At 37.9% G+C, this 21002-nt stretch overlaps 1 protein-coding gene across 6 annotated transcripts in view; it reads right to left on the bottom strand.

Annotated features, from left to right (window-relative positions):
- Positions 1-21002, bottom strand: part of CAMK4 (calcium/calmodulin dependent protein kinase IV) — a 325141-nt gene that overhangs the window by 57120 nt on the left and 247019 nt on the right. For all 6 annotated transcript variants that reach the window (XM_073889115.1, XM_025866880.2, XM_073889130.1 and 3 more), the window contains one exon: positions 14533-14605. In XM_073889115.1, coding sequence (XP_073745216.1) covers positions 14533-14605 — 73 coding nt within the window. The remainder of the gene's footprint in view (positions 1-14532; positions 14606-21002) is intronic.

Raw genomic sequence — 21002 nt, 5'->3', positions numbered from 1 at the left:
TGTGTGTGTGTGTATAAATAAAATGAAATATTACTGAGCCATACAAAGATGGAGAACTTACCATTTGTGACAACATAGATGGACGTAGAGATTATTACGCTAAGTGAAATAAGTGAGACAGAAAAAGACAAAGACCATATGATTTCAATTATATGTAGAATCTAAAAATAATTAAAAAAAACAAACAGAAACAGAATCATAAATACAGAAAACAAACTGGTGGCTGTGAGAGGAGAGTAGTTTGGAGGGACAGGTGAATTAACTGAAGAGGATTAATAGGTTCAAAGCTCCAGTTATAAAATAAGTCAGTCATGGGGATGAAAGTATAGCATAGGGAATATAGTCAGTAATACTGCAATAAGTCTGAATGGTGACAGATGATAACTATATTTATCATGGTAAGCATAGCAAAATGTATAGAATTGTCATATCAAATAAACTAATGGTTACCAGAGGGGAGGTGGGGGGGAAGGGTGAAATAGTGATGGGGATTAAGGAGGGCACTTGTCATGAGGAGCACCCAGTATCATATGGAAGTGTTGAATCACTACTGTACACCTGAAATTAATATTACACTATATGTTAACTAACTGGAATTTAAATAAAAACTTAAAAATTTTTTTTCAAATCACTATAAAAATGAAAATTACACAAAGCAGCATAAACAAAGCAAAACTAGGAAAAAACATTCAGTTTATCTATCCATCTGTCTATATGATATAGATTACATATAAAGATATATATAGTAAAGATTAAAATTTGAATATATAAAGAGCTCCTACATAATAAGAAAAGAAAAAAACATAAAATTATCATTGCAAAAAGAGCAAAGGATAGAAAAAGGTAATGGATATGATGACCAAGTCACAGAGGATTGAAAATGGCCCATAAATCCAAGAAATATTCATGATATCTTCAGTATTATAATTAGAAAAAGGAAATCAAAACAATGAATTATATTTACCACTTATATTACCCTGCTCCCCCACAAAAAGACTGATATTAGGATTGGCTAGATGCACATGTTGGTAAAAAGGCAAACTCATACTGAGTACCGACAGGACTGTAGACTGATAAAGCCTTGCAATGTAGCAGCATCCATTAAATGTATAAAATGAATATATTCTTTGTCTCATAGAAGTCACTTCTTAGAATGTATCTTAAAGAAATATTTTTACTTGTGTGTAAATATGCCTACAAGGATATTTATGACAACATTATTCATAATTTTTAAAATTGGAAAACATTACATAACTATCTAGAACCTGGATAAATTATAGAACCCATAGTATGAAATAAATGACCCTGAAGCAATGGAAAGAATGAAAAAGATCCATACACACTAAAATGTGGTAGATAGAATTATGGCCCTAAAAAGACTCAATGCTCTAATCTACAGGACGATGAACATGCTATGTAACATGGCAAAGCGAACTTTGCTGATGTAGTTAGGATTACTAATCACTTTGGCCTTAAAATATAGAGATTATCCTGGATTATCCAGATGGGCCCAGTGTAACCCCATGAGCCTTTAAAAGCAGAAGAGGAAGGCAGAAGAGTAGGTCAAGAGGTCCAAAGCATGAGAAGAATCTGATGCAACACTGCAGGCTCAAAGATGGAGAAGGTCTAGTGTCAAGGCAACTGCAGGGAACTGGATTCTACCAACAAATTCAATGTGCTGGAAGCAGATTCTTCCACAGAGCCTCCAGAAAGAAATGCAGCCCTGCTGATACCCTGATTTTGGAATTGAGAGAATCTAGTTGTGTCATGCCTAACTTCTGACTGACCAGAACTAGGAGATACACGGGTGTTGTGTCATGCTTTTAAGTTTGTGGTGATTTGTTATGCAGTGATAGCAAACTAATATATAAAAGGAAAGATTTCTAAGACATATTGTTGAGGGAAACAAAGTAAGAGAGCAACATGAAAAAAGAAATGTATCTGAGTATACTGTATATTTGTATTTTTACGTGCTGAGATGCCACACGTAGTCTCAACCACAGCTATCATTCCTTCTTTTTGATCATTGATCTGTGTTTGAGCTTGTTTTGCAAGATACAGCAAACAGTTTTGAAAACCTTTGAAAATACTTGTTGTGGCTAATACTTTGAAGTAGCAGAATTGATTTCCTAACATGAAAACCAGGAGAAAAAAAAACAGAAGAATAAAAGGAAGAGCATGAGAACACAGAGTAAGTGCTACACATTAAAAAACAAACCAACCAAAACACTTGTCAGTAAATGAGTGTCTGAAAAGCCTGAAAACCAATGACATTCAAATTTATCCATGTGTCTGGGTCAACTTTTGGACTCCTCATTTACTTTCCCATGGAAACCATGTTTGGGGTTGATTAGATTAAATACATGATGTTAGAAAACTCATGTATCACACACTGATTATGAAGAGTAGGTTGGTCTGGGTGTAACAGGCGGAATGCTAAGAATGACCATTCTGTGGAATTAGCTCCTATATTCAACGCTCTTCCCTGTGAGTGTGGGTGCAATCTATGAATATGATGAGGTAGCATTCCTATGATTATATTAACTTAGATGTCAAAAGGGAGATTATTCGGGTAGGCTTAATCAAATTTCATGTGCCTTTGAAAAGCAGAGAGTTTTCTCTGGCTGGGAGCAGAAAAGAAAACCAGGGCCTTGAAGCACCCTAGCTGGCTTTGAAGATGGGCAACTGCAGGGAACTGGATTCTACCAACATCTCGGCATCTGCCGAGAAATGCAGGCAGCCTTTGGGAGCTCCTGGCTGATAAGCAGTAGGAAACAGGGACCTCAGTCATACAACCACATTGAAGTGAACTTACCCAACAACCTGAACAAGCTTGGGAGCTGGTTCCTCCCAGAGCCTACAGATAAGAGCCCAGCTGACTAACACTTTGGTTTCCACCTTGTGAGACTCTAAGCCAAGAACCCAGTAGAGCCCACTGGACTTCGGTCCTACAGACCTGTGAGAGAATAAGTTGTTTTAAGCTGTTAAATTTGTGGTAATTTGTTAGTCAGTAATAGAAAACTAATATACTGAGTATTTTGCAGTTAGCAAGTAATGGACTAAAGAACACAAACTCTTGGCACACAAGTGCCATGTGTCTCTTAATGACTCCACAGTGGTAGGGGCTAAATATATGCTCAATAAACATTTCTGGTTTGTTTGGTTAGCTGGTGAATGAGTGCATAATTAAATAAATGAAGATCTTTAGTCAGTCAAATCATCCAGCAAATATTTACAGAATACCCAGTATGTATCAGGAAACATTCCAGACATTGGTGCCGGGTTCCATCCCAGGATACCGAGGATCATGACCTGAGCCCAAGGCAGACACTTAACCCACTGAGTCACCCGGTCGTCCCATATATTCTAGTTTCAAACAAGAATTCAAAGTTCCAGGAACTAGAGTTTCTCATATTGGAAGAATAGAAGGTTATTGAAGTGCCATGAATGAAGGCTCATGGAGACAGAGAGGATCATAAGGTCAGCAAAGAGCCTTTCCAGGCACGACTCTGAGGGTCACACATAGAGGACTGTGAGTCTGATGGGGAGACAGTGGAGGGTTAAGTGGGGAAATGTTATGATACGATGTATGCTTTTCTCTTATAAATCAAGAAGGATCCCAAATGTTCAAGCAAAGTCCTTTAAATATCACAAAGTAAATGTGAGGAAGACTGATGACTACAGAGATGACAAGGCAATAATCTCCAACATGTAGGTGTGCTGTATCAAATTTAGAGCTGAAATTCTTTTTATACTTTCCGGTCAACGTATACTGCTGCATAAAGAAAACAAAGACAGTTAAATGTGATTCACCCTTGTCTACATCCCAAGTTATATATGTAAACTATTCATTTTACTGGTGGACATCATTTGCCAATATCATTATGCAACTTACATATATCATTTTTTTTTTAAAGATTCATTCATTCACTTGAGAGAGAATGAAAGAACAAGCGCAAGGTGGGGAGGGAGGCGAGGAGCAGAGGGAGAGGGACAAGCTGACTCCACACTGAGCGGGGAGTCCAATGGGGGGCTGATTCTACAACCCTGAGATCATGACCTGAGCCGAAACCAAGATGCTTAACTGACTGAGCCACCCAGGCGCCCTGCCACTTATATAGATCTTTTAAAACACTTGGATGTCCTATTAATAAAATCTGAGTTTTGATTATTTTTAAGCATGCAGTGTATAGGTAAGTAGTTCTCTATTTAACCTACCAACTCCTTATAACATAGTAGGCAAAGCCCTGACATTCCAGGAAAATTTTAAGGATTGATAATATATAGGGAAGTATTTCCTTGGAAAAAAAAATGAGCAGATCAGGCTCTGTAAACTTTAAGCAAAATAATCTGGAGAAAACACCAAGATTCAGAAACCATGGAAGATTAATATTAAATACACAGCATGTGAAATACATTAGAAATATATCATACTTCTTTCATGAGCTAAAAATAAAGAGGATATAGCACAGAGGGACCTTAAATTACATTTACAAAAGGTAGAATGATAAAGTGGGACACTGGAATGAGGAAGGTATTCTTATCCTAGGTCAAAAAAACATTCTGAAATCACTAATAGTTCCTGAAAATTTCTTTAAAGTAGACAAAAAAGTTAACAAGAATTGTTAGGGTGTCTAGCACTGCCTGCATATATTGCAATGGTATTTACATTTCTTTGAATCTTTGGATGGTGATGCATCTCTGGAATTTACAAGGTAAAGAGAAGTGAGAATAGAAGGAAGGAGGGAGGGAGTGAGGTTGAAAGAAAGAGAGAAAGAAAAACAGATTAAGGGGAAGGTTCCACTTAGATGGACTGGAAATTTGTGTGTAAGTATTTTTCTTTTCTGTTGTCACAATATCTGGGTCTCCAACTGGCATTAATATATTGGAGCAAGTGCTATGGATGAATGATTGTGCCCCCAAGAATTCAAATGTTGAAGTCCTAGTCCTCAGTGTGATGGTATTTGGAGGTGAAGCCTTTGAAGGTAATTAGATCTAAGATCTTGAGGGTGGAGGCCCATGATAGGATTAGTGCCCTTAATAAGAAGATGAAGAGACCAGAGCTCACTCTCTTACTCAGGTGAGGATACAGAAAGAAGGCAGCAGTCTGGAAACCCAAAACAGAGCCCTTATCAAAAATCTGGATCTGGAACTCCCAGCCTCCAGAACTGTGAGAAATAAATGTTTATTGTTTAAGCCACTCAATCTTTGGTATCCTGTTACAGCAGCCAGAATAGGTTGAGATAGCTGGGCCTACTCAACACTTACAAAAAACTGCCTTACCCGCATGAAACCGAGTGTTCCCATTGGCCCCATTGAGAAATTCTGCATCTCAGTCAAAGTGAGTAAGCTGGACCTTTGTGAACATTCCTCATTCAGGAGCTAAACACTTGAGATGGGATGGAAGACAATGATTAAAATAAAAGAACTGAGTTAACCTTCTGTTTCTATGACCAGTGTAATATACATAGGCTATGATCTAGGCCTATCTATGCCTGTAAGTTAATTTGACATCTTCATTTAATTATATATTTCTTATTAGGCAGGTAAAAATACTTTGTAAAACTTTTGCAGAATTTGATCTTGAATTATTTAATAATAATAAAATCAAAATTCCATGTTCAAAGAGTAAAATTAACAGAGTATTATAATATTGCCTGAATGCTCTCCTTCTAGAAACAAACAAACAAAAAAATCCCACCTCTTTGAGAGAATTGTTCATGTTTTTCAACACCACTTCTGAATTGGCCATTCCCAAAATAAAAATTCATTTTTATGGGTCAAAGACATTACAAGTAGTAGAGTCACACTGTACCGTATAACATAAAATAGGATTTCACTCCCTCAAGGCAGGGCATACTTTAGGTTTGGGCAGAGAACGACTACCAGAGAGCAAGGACATAAATTTCATGGTCGCACCCCATCCTCCAGTAAACAAACAATGGAAGAATAACACAGAAATAGTTAACTAGAGTCTAACCTTAGTCACTCTACTATTCTTGCAGAGAAGCAGATTCACAAAGAAAGATCACTGCTCACCTTCAAAGCACAGTACTTTGATATTTTCCACACAATCATTCTTTCTTAAAAGGGGACCACTGACAAAGGGATCCTTTCAGCCACAAGTCCTTCCCTTGTAGCCTGTAGTAGGGAGAGGCTGTTGCACGTAAATTATATCAATGTAAAGAAGAGACCGTCCTCCTAGAGACCCCACTGTGGGTGGGAGAATTCTTTGCTCAGCTTTTTTTTTTTTTTTCTGAATTTCAGCTTTTCAGAGCATTGAATATCAGAGGAACAGAATACATATATGTGCAATACGGTGTCACAGGAATGGAAAATAGGCCAAGTTACCAATTAGAGTAAGGTTTGTTTAAAATAAAAAAAGGTATTGTGATAATATGATAATATCCTTCCTCTCATGGCCTGCTTATACACATCTGCTTGGAATAAGCATTTCTAAACATAATTAAAATTTGTTACCTTACTTAAAACTGTATTCCCTTATAGCTTGGATTCCCATCTTTTTCTCTTTCTCTTATTTATATTAGTCTTCATAAGTCATCTACAGAGACAGAAATGACACATGCCTTTCCTGACCTCATAAGGATACTGTGAGTACTTCTCTATTATACATTGTTTCCTTCTTTGTGCTTTTTTTGGATACTGCCAACATTAACTAGACAATATATCCCACCTTTACTTGAGATTATCCAATTCTCCTGCTCTGAAGTCAATGAATCTGTGAATCTCACGCCCTAATCAACAGAAACCTGCCTGAATAGCTATGAATGAATCTGTAAAGACTATCATCTGAGGTCACCAAACACGAATCAGATGTCATGTCCATAACACTTCAATGGGCTTTTGAAATAGTGAAAACACTCATCCCAATCCTGAGAAGAAAGATAACTCAGCAGGAAGTCTGCTTCTCTCTCTCCCTCTGCCGCTCCCCCCCCGCCCCCGCCGCTTGTGCGCTCTCTTTCTCCCTCTGTCAAATAAATAAATAAAATCTTTTTTTTTTAATAAATAAAATCTTTAAAAAAAAATCCTCTTTGCCTTGTTAATTCTTCCAGGCAGGGACTGTGTCTCATATTTACTTTCTATAGCTCTCCTGGGGACCTACAATGTGTGCTGTGCATAGAGAACACAATCACCCTGGTCTAAAGGCTTTGGCTGGTCTCTTAAAATGTTATTTTTGCTCTTGTTGTTCTATTCATCATTAGTTCTCTAGAGGAGAACGAGAAGGAAACAGGAATGGAAGAAACACAGGTCATTAGAGGAGCTGTGAGACTGGATGGAAGAAAGTGGAATAAAATCTCAGAGAGCAAGTGCGCAGAGGTGAGAAGAGAGTGCTAACGAAAGTGAGAGAGTTTTATGAGACGTTCTTATCAAACGTCTAAATTGCTCATCTGCATGCTCCCTGCTCTAGATTATTTTTCATTATCTCCACATCTTCACATATGTAACATTCACTAATATTGACCGAGAAGATTCAAGGGGAATTCTGGGGTTAATTGGTTAGCACATTCATTCGTATAGTCACAAATCAGGTCCCTTCAGATGTTTTTCATCTTTTGACTTGACTTTGCCATATCTTCCTAACTAGCCTCACTGCTTTGAGGCTTCATGCTGCTGTCAGGATGATGATCCTGCAGCAAAAGTCCCTCACATCTCCTCATCTGCAGAACCACACGAACCTCTTTTGAAAGTCAGGTAAGCCCCTCAGGATGGGCTCCCCACTTTTCTGAAGCCCCAGTTCTCGCCAGAGCCAAATATCAGCAGTTCATGCCTTTGTACCTTTAGTCTTTTATGTTCCCTAAAAATGTGTGGGAAAAAGGAGTGTTTCTGGAATTCTATTTCCTTCATACTGGCTACCTACTAAACAACAATTTTTCTTTTAAAACCCAACTCAGATATAACTTCCTCTGGCAAGATTTTTCTGACTCAGTTTCTCTCTAGATATATTGAATAGCTTTCACATTCTCTAATCTGCAAAATGCATCAATAGATGCATATATGTTATTTTATAGCCCTTGTGCTTACATGTCTATCTGCTCCATAAACTAGTAAGCTTCTTAATATATATTCCTAGAATTGTGATTTTCCCAGAACTCAAGAGAGAGAAAGCCACTTAGACGGAATCTGACAAAATTTTGATATCATTATTATCACTGCTGATAATGATGTACAGAAACGTCTAATGAGAAAGATACTCTCCCTCCCAGGAATTATTTTTAGATTTCCAGCTTCCTAATATTGAGCTATAATTTTCAGGATACAGATTATTTTTGTTCCAAACTTCTTTTCTGATAAAATATCTATGCTCTGACTGAGCTGCTACTCTACTTTATTCTGTGTTATAAATCAAAATATTAGAACATTAATAGAACTGTTTGTTATTTATTTTCTGGTAATTGTGATTTCTCAATTCTTAGTAAGAATGTATAACTACTTTTATTTTTACTGGTAAATTATCATTATAGTGTTTCAGTGCTTTGAGCCTTGCATTAAAATCCATCCCCCAGAGATCAGTGTTCAAATGTGAGTAACAAGAGCCAAATCCCCCCCAGAAAGAAATGGAAATAGCATGGGAACTGACATATTTAAAACAAACCACAAAGAACCCCACATTTTCTGTTCCAGTGCCTCATTACTTAATTGAACTCTCAGAATCTTTTTACTGACAATAAGTGGACCCAAGCGGGAACTAGATTCACAAAAACAAAGAACAGGTATCAGAAGCAAGCTTGCTACTGTTAATAACCTTATACCTCATGATTGATCAGTGTGTGGGTGTGTTTTTGATATTCAGTGAAATTCAGTTTTTAGAAATTTGTGGGACGAGAATCTTTTTACGCCCTTTGTGTTATGTTTCGAAGGATGGAAAATTATACAACTTGTTCTGACCACAGAATTGTTATTAGCATATACTTAAAAGTTTTTTCAAGAAGTTCAGTATCTTATTGCTTCAAGTAACAGGATTTACAATTTAAAGTGGCAAAAATATTGAGAAACTTATTATCCTCATTCTATGAGGTATCAAGCAAGAAGAGAATTCCAATGGTGTGTACTTTTTTCTTGGCTTTCTTCAACACAGCTATGTTTTTCTTCTTAATTACAAGACAGAAAAAGCAGTTTCCTGCATCGTGTGCAGAACTGACTATGCCAGTGAAAAAGAGAAATGACCTTCCCTCTCTTGGGTCTCCTTTTATTGAGAAGAAGTTTCCCCAGAACCCACAGGCAGACTGCCCATCAGAGCTCACCGATGAGGATCGGGTCATATGCCCTTGCCTAACCTCAAGGGAGGCTAGGATAAAACGTTCTGACATCTTCCATCTTTATAAAGGTCCATCAACTCTGCCAATAGAGAATGAGAGATCAGGTGGAAGATGGTTTAAATGTATCAAATAATATAAAGTTGATAATGTATGTATTGCCCATTAAACCTATAAATGTTATCAAGCAGAGTACTTGGTATTAAATATAGACAGTAATTCATTTCAATGCTGCTGTACTTGTTTTGATTTCACTGACTTCTAGACCCATTTAATGCACATTAGTAAAGACTGAACGTTTTAGAAGACTATGAATAGCAACAGGAACTTCGAGAATTTATTTTTGTTTTTAAATAAATTCCTGTACCATTTATTAAGTTATTGGCTCTCAACTGTAAATCACCCTTCTGTAGTCCACTTTGTGAAGCTGAGACTTGACTTAGAAGCCACTTTTCCTCCTCCTGCTGGCTTCCTGTTCGGCTCTGCCATTAGAAGGCACTAAGGAGAGAGTGGAAGGCTGGAAGAGGGTGAAGGGACTTGCTCAGTCCCATGTGCTTTCTGTGCCTATCTTTCCGCTTGCTATTCCAACGCACCTAAAGACATGTTTTCACCCTGCAGTGCAGATCATTCTGGTAGCAGCTGCTGATTGCAGTTTTTCCAAAAATGCTCACAGAACCAACCAGTGTCCCCCTTCGGCAACACCAGCACTAGCTGGCTAGAACACCATCCTCACCAATGAGCTCAAAGGTCTGAGTGCCAGCTTCGGGGGCAATTCCTTTAGGTCACAGACTAGACACCAGCACCAGCCAAGCAGTGCGCCTTCATCACACCTCCTTTTAAATGTCTAAGTTTTAATCCTCCCCCACTCTTTGTTTTGTTCCCCTCAGTCTGAGGGGAGGCTGCTTCTTTGCAGGTACTACCTCCATGGTACCCTTAGTTTAGTATTCCCCTTCTGCCTTTCCAGTTCTTCAGTATCTAGTCATCAATTCTTTACCAACTGACTCTTTAATATGGTAAATCTGTTCTTTTTTAGGCAAAGCTACAGGTTTTAAAAAATGTTTACCAAAAGAAGCCTGTACTATTTAATTTTTTCCTGCGTCTTTATAATCATGTCCACATCCTATTTTACTTCAATGTTGAGATGCCATATTGGTTTCCATAACATTCAAGGGTGGGATGCTTTTGTTTGTAACTCTTCACCCCCATTATCAAAATTCTAACCCAAAATCTATGTGCTAGGGTAGCAGACATATTTAAGTTCTTTAACCATTTCCTTCTATATTATTAAATTCAATATATACTCTGTATGTACAAGTTTCTCCAGGCTCTCAAGTCATGATTTTGAAATTCAGACATACCTAAGCGAGCTGGGGCTAGCAAAAGATGGAAAGTGGCATCAGGAGTGGAGTGGAGAAAAAAGGGAGATAATGATTTTTCTGGAAACAGGAACAGTAGGATATCCAGGGGGCAAGAAAAGGTCAGAAGGTGGTGGCAATGGTAAGAGATGTCAGAGGTGAGGGAATTCCCTGGTTATCTTTTTAAGTAAATGGAAAAGGAGGGCTTCAAGGTTTAGCATTGTGCTTTATGACAGATGAGGACATGATGACCCTTTCAGAATGTCCAGACTGACTTAGACCATCTAGTTTGGGACTACCTGGAATTCATTTCAGGAAGATAGAATACTCAAGAAAGCTTAATGATCTACCCTCAAAGACTAACTGTATGAATTCAAACTCAAAGAGGGAAACATCTTTCAAATTCACTTTAAAAGCTTTCAAAAATTCTATTTAAGCTAAAAAGCAGAAGGAGCAAGATTATAGTCAGACAAATACTGTGAAATATTTGGGGCAAGAATTAGGGTGAAGTGGGGAGGAAGGGAAGGATTGCCAGATTTGTTACCTAAGGGGTATAATTATCCCCACAATGTATTTCCCAAGAACTTTTCAATCTTTAAGTTCTCTGCGTCTGTGCTTTCAAAAGCCAGCCTAGATATAGTCTTCTAAGTGTGTGATCCAGAGGAAATGTGAGATGTATCACTGATTACTTTGAGTTCCCAACTGTCCTATTTTTATAGCTATCTATAGCTATGTAGTTGACAATAAACTATTTCATAATGTCAGCCACTTCCCACAAGTTTTAAATTGCTTGCTTTCTACCTGTGGAAACACTTAGGGAAATGACTTTAATTTTTTCCCCTCTAAGTTAATCCTTAGTTGTAGCAATCAGAGAAAATTTGATTTTTATAAAACTTCTTGAATGTGGTAATTTACTTTTATTGTTTTGCTCTTATTTATTTCTCTTTTATCTTTTATTATTTGTTTTAAGTTTTTTTTAAATTCTAGTTTGTTAACATACAGTGTAATATCAGTTGCAGGTGTACAATATAGTGATTCAACACTTCCATACATCACCTGGTGCTCATCACAGCAAGTGAACTCTTCAGCCCCTTCACCTTTTTCCCCAGCCCCCCAACCACCCCCTTCCCCTCTGGTAACCATCAGTTTGTTCTCTAGAGTTAAGAGTCTGTTTCTCCATTTGCCTCTCTCTCCTTTCTTTCCCTTTGCTCAGTAACCTACTTATTAAACTGAAACTTTCTGAGTAGGTAGAACAACAAATTTTTTTGTTTTAAATTGAGGATTACCGGTAGACTAATCAAGCCATCTTTGCAAATCTGGAATAGAGTTGAAGTCTATCTAGTCCCTCTTTTCTATGTGGGGTACCCCTATCTGGGGCATCCCTGTTGGGGGCCCCTTTATTCCTTAATTAGTGTAACTCCAATAGGTGGAAAAGTCTGATGCTGAAAGAATTCATTTCTCATTCACTGAATGAGGACAGAGTTCTCCCAGTCAGCTACCTGAGGTATCACTAAACTGAAGCATGCCCACTGTGATAAGCCAAAAGAATCAAGAGCTGACCTAAATGGATGGAGGTAACCAGAGAAAACATATAGAAGAAGGTGCACTTTGAATGACGGGAAAATAATTAAATGATAGTAAGGGAGCAGAAAATAATCTCATGAATGAGAACAAGTTATAAAAAAAGCTTTGTTTCATATGAAATAAGAAAAATGATAGGAAGGACGTTTCACTAAATGTACCAGTATCTGGAAAGACAAAACGGAATAGTGACTTCCTATTTTGATAAATTTTCAGTTACTTATTTGGTAAATATTGAGCAGTGACTATTGTCAGTTGTTTTTGATTTTAGTACTTAGCTGGGGAGTAGACATCTATGTATAGATTTACAACATCTAATATATCTTTACATGGATGTACTGAGTCTGAAGTTGCTTATCCTTTTGCCTCTCGTTTGAACATAAGACTTCCATTGCCTTATCTTATCTAGTGTTTTCCACAACTCTGTTAGGTTGAATATTATGCCTATTTTCCATGAGGAAACTGAGGCTCAAAAGTGTTTAGTGACTGGGGCCAAGCTCACATATCCAGAAACTGAACCCAGCTCTTTTTGACTCCCAAAGTACTCTGAACTGTTATACCAGCTGCCTGCCTAAAGTGATGATGGGGCACTGCCAGCAAGTTTACTTAACTAGATAATCTATTGCATGTGGTAATGAGGAATGAAGTTTTTAAATGGGTATTTAAGAAAGGCATAAAACTGCCATTATTGAACTCAGAAGTGACAAGATGAAAACAGAGACTGCAAAAAATAATTCTAGATTTTTATCTTGAAGGACAGGAACTGGAAGCAACTAGGAAGTGATTCTGTTTTGTTTGGTTGGTTGGTTTTGTTTAATAAAGCACATCATGAGCATTCATAGCATGGTAAGGAGCAGGACTAGGTTCATGGGCAGTAGAAGGAAGACCCAACTGAAGTTGGGAAGGTGGATGTGAGGCGAGAAGGTAATGGAAGAGTCAAAAATCATTCCCAAATTGGCAAGCTTAGGAAACCAGGTATGGTAACTATACTGTGTTTGATGAAAACTCTGGAATGGAGTGGTTATTTTGGGTATGTAAGAGGATGGATTTGAAATTCAATATTCATATAATCAGGAGCCACATTGTGAATTTAGAGTAAAATTCCAGGGCAGCCTCTCCAGCTTTGCCCTACCCCCAATTCAAATTTTTTATACCCCACCAGAGCAAAAAGACCAAAACGCTTTTATAGGAAGGAATAATTTGGAAAGACTGGGCTATAAAGCCAATTGAACTTGGTGTTGATAGCTCAATCATGGATTTGGTTAGACCATAGATTTGCTATCTCTAGCAGTCCTATACAGATTGCAGAGACTGTGTTTTCCTTTTCATCAATGATAGATAAGCTGGTTAGATGTCAGAGTCCCTCCTTTCCTTCCTTCTTCTCTCCCTCCCTCCCTTGCCTCTTCCCTTCTTCCTGGTTTGGTTGGGGGTAAAATTCACAGGACATGTGCTTTTGTCACTGTGGCTAGTTTCTCAAGATACTGAATGATGATTTTAGTTATATAACTGACTCTAAACAATAGAATATATCTTAATTCTGATATATTTTATAGATTTGTCTCTTTAACCTGAACAAACATTTCCCCTCGGGCTTCATCCCGTTTTTGTTCTGACTCTGAATTTGTTCTGACTTCATATTCAATAAATGAGTCACCAAAGTGTTCCAGTACATATTAGACAACCATTAAATATATGGGAAGGTTTTCACTAGTGGAGTCTGTTTTATCTAGGCAAATTTTTCCTTATTAATTCAATCCAACAAGCTTCTCAAAATTATATGTTTGTGTAAATATGGGTGCAGTTTCCATCATTAACTTCCAACATTTTATTCTCCTTAAAAACATTAACTTATATTTCTTCCTTAAAAAATAAAACTGTCAGAATTTTTCACTTGAATTCCCTTATTTCTTGTCTTGAAAGAAAAATCAATAACCTCTATGCTCCCAGATCTATATTTCTCACATTCCACCTTCCTTCACTTCCCTGCCAAACAACAAAAACAATAGAGAAACAAACTCAAGAAATAGAAAGAAAGAAAGAGAGAAGAATGACTATAAGCCCCAAAGTCTGATTACATAATGGGAAATTATTTTAACAGACTTATGGCATTATATAGGAGGACTGCATCTTCCAGAGTTTGAGCAATCAAGAGAAAATATAAATGTATTCAACAAACTGTCTACAAAGTATTTCTTACTGTTTTGCTGTAACATTTTGCTGTAAATGTTTTGACTGGTCACAGACATACACTTGTTATGGAATGATTCTGTACAAGGAAAAGGGTACCAAGAGTTACGCTATTGCTGTCAATTCATACTTACGGCAACTGCCTCCAGGATTTGTTTAACAGCATCTGCAGCATCTCGTTCACTATAATATCCCTTCTCCACAATCCTAAAAAAAACAAACAAACCAGGAAATTCTTCTCAGACACATGTGTTCAGGGGAGTGGATGTTTTTAAAAGAAGTTAACTGAATTAATGTTAAGGAAGATGCATCTAAACAATTGCAACCTGCTGGCACAACACCGGGGGGGGGGGGGAATAGTTCCGTAAACTGATACTCTAGCAATCTTGGGTTTCTTTAGGAAAATGAAACACATTTATTTTGCCTAGGCTTGAACTGTCCATCCTATTTGAGGACAAAAAAACTCTTCTTAAACTCTGTACTGAGAATCGTGTTAAATATATACCAAGTAGACAACATACCATGAACCATCCCATGTAATTGTTACACGGCTTCAATGATTATTAACTCATGGCCAGTGTTGTTTTAGCTATCCAATCAATTATTTCCCATCCTTTTTATTTTAAACCAAATATCAGGCATCACATAATTCCATTCATAAATAAGGAGTTGTCTCTAAAAATATAAAGGACTTTTTAAAACTCATAACTAAAATGCCATTATCATACCTATAAATTACAATTCCTTAATATTTTCAAATACACAGTGTTTCAAATTTCCAATTGTCTTGGACATGTTGACATTTGTTTGAATCTGCATCCAAATAAGGTCCATACAATTTGACTAGTACTTGTGTCTCTTAATATCCTTTTATCTGGAGCTCCTTGCTCCTCCCCCCTTGCCCCGCCCCTCTCCTCTCTCTCCATCTGGCTTTCTATTCCAAATAAATGACCTGTTCTTTTTGCATGGATGTGGACAAGGAAACTTTCTTTTCCTTTAAGGAATCTTTCTTTTAACTTAAGTTTTTTCCATTTTAATTTCAGGAATGTTTTCCTGAGTTAGAATGCTTTGTATTTGTTTTCTTCTATCGCTTTGGTTTTCTTTTTTGGGGTGTGCAATTATACACATCATGAGGGTTTTTTTACTTTTGACTTATATTGTTCTTTCTTCTATGATTTTCTTAATTTTAGTATTAAGTAATACTAACTTTAATATTGTGTAGATCATGTTATACTTTCATTTGTTTTGTGGGCATATCCTCCTGACACGCTGATTTTCTGTGCTTTTATAATCATCTTTATTGCAATTAATGGAGACACCTGTCTGTTGCTTATTTTTAAGCAAAGTTGGTTTTCTTAATCATTTTGATAGCATGATAGGTAAGGCTATCTTTTCTAGTTTCATGGCCCTTGACTGATTGTTTTCATGAAGCATTCAAAATTATGACCTCATACTTGCTGAGATCTCATCTCTTCTATCTGGAACTTCATTCCCTTTCCTCCACGCATCTCTGCTCTGGTTACCGGAGTCTCTTCTCAGCAGTTTCTCCTAATGTACAAAGGGGGCTTCGGATATTAGTTTCAGGAGTTCATAGGGCCTAGACTGCATTAGTCTCTTCAGACCTTACTGTGGGTGCAGCCCCTGTGCTTCTCAGAAATTTGGATGGCAAAGAGCCCTCACAATTTCACCTGTTCTTGTATTGGCCCACTCTTCTCAATGATTTGGAGGCTTTGGAGATTTGAGTGTTCTCCTATTCTTAGGTTCATCAATGTCCTCTTGCTTCCTCTAATATAGATGCTAATACCATGAGGCTCTTGCATTTGTCATTAGTTTGTCCTCATTCACTTGTTTTCTAGGCTTCATGGGGAAGCCTTTTCACCGGTTTTGTTATATTGTCTGTGAGTTTTTTGTTTTTCTGTCCTGTATAGGGATATTTGGGAAGACTGGAAAACCACACTGTTGCTGTTTCTTTCTTCCCAAAATTTCAAGAGAAAACACATTTTTGATAGCACTAAAGATTACCAACTTGCATAAGATGTTTTCAGCTGACAAAAGGTTTATGGTGAAGACATGTTTGAAAAAGGTCAATTCAAAACACATAAGAGACAAAGCTTCAACATTTTTTATAGTCTTGCACTGAAATTTTTTAGAGTGTTAATATCTTATATAGCATATTTATTTTTCAGAAAGTATCTTCCTTTCTCTTTTTTTTAATGTTGTGGTAAGAAGTTCTAAGTTCTTGAAGTAGCTGGTATTAAAAGCTGGAATTAAAAATCTATAAAATCTTCCCAAAATAGGGGATGGATGATGAGGAAAAGCAGAAAAAACATATATAAAATAAATAATATATAAGAAGATACTTAATGACCATAATTATCAAGATTCAAAAAAATTATGTCGATGCAAAAATTGCAATTATTTTTTCCATTCAATTATTCAGAACATTGTCAAGAAACACAAACTCATCTTTTCAAAATATGAAAGATGGAATATCCTTCCTCACCTTTTTATTTATTGGATACCTGTTACGAACCACATTTCAAATAAAATGTGAAAGTAGGTTACAATATTCAGGGAATCATTATGAATTAGTTCTTGAAAATCAATTTTCATACAGTATTTCCTTTCAAGACTACAAATTCTTCCAATTCATGATTAAGTTATGTAGACTACTTACTAAACATTTAATTGAAATAAATTACTTGTACTATACTTTCTGAACGTTTTAAAATTAAGCATGAGAGAAGAGGAAAAGAAGGCCTACTGTGTCAGGGAAAGTTGAGAACTTTGGCTACCATTACATCATCCTCTGCATTTTGTTCTAAAAGTGGATTTTGTGGTACGTCCATCAACCAACTCAAATGTAATTAGTGTCTCCTCTCTGTGTGGCACCTGTACTCTCAGCAGCTTTGCTTTCTCCAGTCCTGTTAAAGGAGGGGAGTTGTTGCAAAGAATGTGGAAATAGTTAACTTTCTTTCCACCTCCCATTCTCCCCAGAAGAGGATAAAATCAGTTACTTCCTGGCCTGCAAAAAACAGTGTGGATTTTCCCCATGGCCACTCACCAAGGCTAGAGCTTTATCATGTCTGCTTTGTGGTACCCCTCTAGGGGGTGCTCCTCATGGCTTAGTCTATGTAAGCACTACTCCTTGGGGTTGTACAGAGCCAACTTGCACAACCATGTGCAGTCTCCCTGATGAGAAATCCCCCTTGTCTATTAAATATAGGAGTTCTTATGAACATCCCTATCTCTTAAAAGGGCAATGCTTCACACACTAGAAATTCCTCCCTATATTTTGATTTATTATGACTTCTCAAGCTTTGGCCTAAATATGATGTTTATGCATTTTCACTTGGGTATAATTTAGAGTTAAGTGCTTGTGTTCAGAACGTGACCTTGTATGTGAATGTCTAGGGGCTGGCTGGAGAAAGGGGTGAATTTGCGGGGGGACCTGTTCTCAGGTGGGATAGAGGGAAGAGTAGTAGGTATGAGAATAATTAATGGAAATCTCACTAGTTTTCCACAATATAAGTTAAATTAGTGAAATATTTCATCTAGCTAATAAAAAGGATGCATTCTAACAGATATGTCCATTCATTCATCTATTCAATAAATAGTATGGAATGACTGTTATGTGCTGGGCATTTAGAAGTGAACCAGACATGGCCTCTGCACTCATGGGGTTTCTCTTGGTATAAGCAGACAGACAACAATTGACACACTGTGCTAAATGCTGTGGCAGAGGTAGTAGAAAATGACCTGAGAGCTCATAGAGAGGGCCAGTGAACTATTCTGGAGGCCGTGCAAGGTGGGAAAAGGGTTCCAGAGGTAGCTATATCTCAGCTCAGAGCTCAAGGAAGTATAGAAGTTTTCTAGTTGCAGAAAGCGTGGGGGCTGGGAGTGGGACTGGTGTGGAGGAGCAGGGACTGGAGACAAAGGAGATTGTTCTAAGAAAAAGGACGAATACTATAGTGAGAATTAGAGAGTACGGTGGGTGTAGTGATAGTCAGTCACTATTTCTGTCTAACGTGAGCCCGGTATTTGCTGAATCTGTAAAGAGTAAGATTTGGGTGGTGCCTGGGTGGCTCAGTTGGTTAAGTGTCTGCCTTCAGCTCAGGTCATGATCCCAGGGTCCTGGGATCGAGTTCTGCATCGGGCTCCCTACTTGGCGGGGAGCCTGCCTGTACTCTCTCTTTCACTCTGACAAATAAATAAAATCTTTAAAAAAAGTTTAAAAGTAATAAGATTTGGGTCCTGCCCCAGATGAGACCAACAAAAATTATTAACAAAAACATCACCATAGATGTAATACATGTTATACTAAGGTTTATACAGCCAAAAGATTTATAAATTCTGTTGTCAGAAATGTCTCTAGAGTAGATATGTGGAACGAGAGCACAGAATGCAGGTGCCTTCCCCACCCCATCACCATGAGTTCTGTTTGCCACAGCTTGGCCCTACAGTTGGAACTTAATTGTGCCTCTTCCAGGCTCCTTCTGCTGAAAGGAATTTTGTTCCCAGTTGATTCGTTCATCAGAGTGTTACAGAGTTAGGTTTCTGGAACTCAAACGTTCAACTTTAAGTATTTTATCAGTTGAGCTACCACCCAGGCCATTTGTGGTTGACTAGGATGATTAGTAACAGTGAACTTCTCAAGTTGCAAATGCAGTTTATAATCTACAGCTAAGATTGCAAGTGAAGACATTAGTGATCAAGCAAAGGAAAATGAAGTCTTGCAATCTTTTTCATTTAGGCATGACTACAGTAGATGTGTTTGGCCAATGCCTTCTGCAGGTTATTGTGGGAAAATTCTTAGCCTTCTCACTAAATTGTTGTTTCCATCAGCCACAGGACCTAGCTCCAGGCCTTGCTCATAGTAGACAGTGAATAAATATTCGTAGAATCAATACTAACTGCCAAGTGAATGGGTGCCAGAGAAATTTCAGACTGTGGACATGTGAGCAGCTCCTCTGCCTGTGTTCCTTCTCATGGGGGAACAGAGCACTGGACTGGGAAGGGATGCTCACTACAAGAACACTGGCTATTGATCCAGAGGGAAAGGCAGCCATACAGATGCTTCCCAAAGCAAAATGCAACAAGTAGAAAGGTTATTGCTGGTCTCGGGAATATATTCAGAGTTAGTACCTAGATAATATTGTAATAACACGATCTTTTTAGAAACTTATTTTGAATAAAATCAAAGTGATTCAAATTCAGCAAAATACAGCATTTGTTTCATGAGGCAACACATAACAATTTCTACATAAAATTTAGCTGGAATTGAAAAAAAAAGTTGCCATGTACATATAGCCAAGGATTTATAGCTTGATATACTATATACTAATGCCTTCAATTTTTAGGAACAATGAAATATTGAATCATTGTAAGGGTTTTAGAGCTGTAGAAATAGGATAATTTTGTGTGATAGTTTTGGTTTTTATATTTAAACATACTTATTGCCCTATTTCTCCTCAGATTTAGCAAACTAATTTCCTTTTCATGCTCTATAAAATAATAAGAAAACAGTTAAGATGTTACCAGCATCTTAAGATTGTTTGCAAAGGCCCGGGGCCATGAAGTTTGCTGCTATGCAGCACAATTTCTCATCGTTCCCCTGTGAACTAGGCTAGAAGACTCAGGGCTAAAAACAAAATCTCTCCTAGGGTTTTTTAATCACAACAGGACCCAAAAAGCTATCCTGAGCTCTCGTTTGCACAGGTCCCTCAGTCACTAATGGGCCTAGCCGACATCTGCAGATCGGGGGAGGAAAAACAGTACGACAGGGAAGTGTTCCAGGCTGTGATTCTCTGACTTCCACCGGCCTTCTTCGGCCTAGATGGTGCCTTTTGCTGCCACTGTTGGCTGTGTGGGTGTGCATGCTCCTCTTCTGCACAGTTGGAACTGTTTTCCTTCTCATCGTCTTAAAATTTCAGGGTGAAGAAGCACAAGCAATGCCTATTTCTCTCCATGGATCTGCTTGAAAATATGACTTTTGTGCATTTGTTGCCATCACCTTAATTGCTGCAAATTGGATTGAGCACATCTCCAGCCTGGCAGTTAGTACCAGTGAGGCAGCTGAAGCGCTCTAATCTGATCATATCCTGAGGCCCTCAGACTTCCTGGCACGTACATTAGGAGCCCTACTGCTCCCCGCCCCCCCCCCCCACCAACGACAGCTTTTTCTCAAATGGAGGTGCTATTAGATGACTGTAGGTTTTTGGGAGGAAGACACTGGTCTGACGACAATGTGTACTGAAGGATCAAATGACATAGGGTAAAAGCCCCAGAGAGGAGCCTCAGGAACCAAATATTAAGGGCTGCCAGTACATCACTCCACTGCTATGTATATTAAAGTGAATTCTGCTGCACCTTGTGTAAATCTATCAGTCCTACATAAGCGTCATTCACTGCCTTTTCACATTTTATTGACGGCATCTTAGTCTATATTGATGCTCTTTCTGAGAGGTCTCCAGAAGAGTGTTAAATTCATATGCTTAAAAAATAGTTTCAAAGATACTAGAGACACCTGTTAAATTTGAGAGCTAGGGAGACAGTGAGGGAGTTGTGCATGCTGGTCAAGGAGATGACGATGCAGGAGAAAGGG

This window comes from Callorhinus ursinus, unplaced genomic scaffold (assembly GCF_003265705.2).
Source record: "Callorhinus ursinus isolate GAN/ISIS: 27379988/994484 unplaced genomic scaffold, GSC_fseal_2.0 scaffold3, whole genome shotgun sequence".
Lineage (NCBI taxonomy): Eukaryota > Metazoa > Chordata > Mammalia > Carnivora > Otariidae > Callorhinus > Callorhinus ursinus.
Note: the sequence above shows the minus strand (reverse complement) of the source record. Positions and strands in the feature narration are given on the sequence as shown.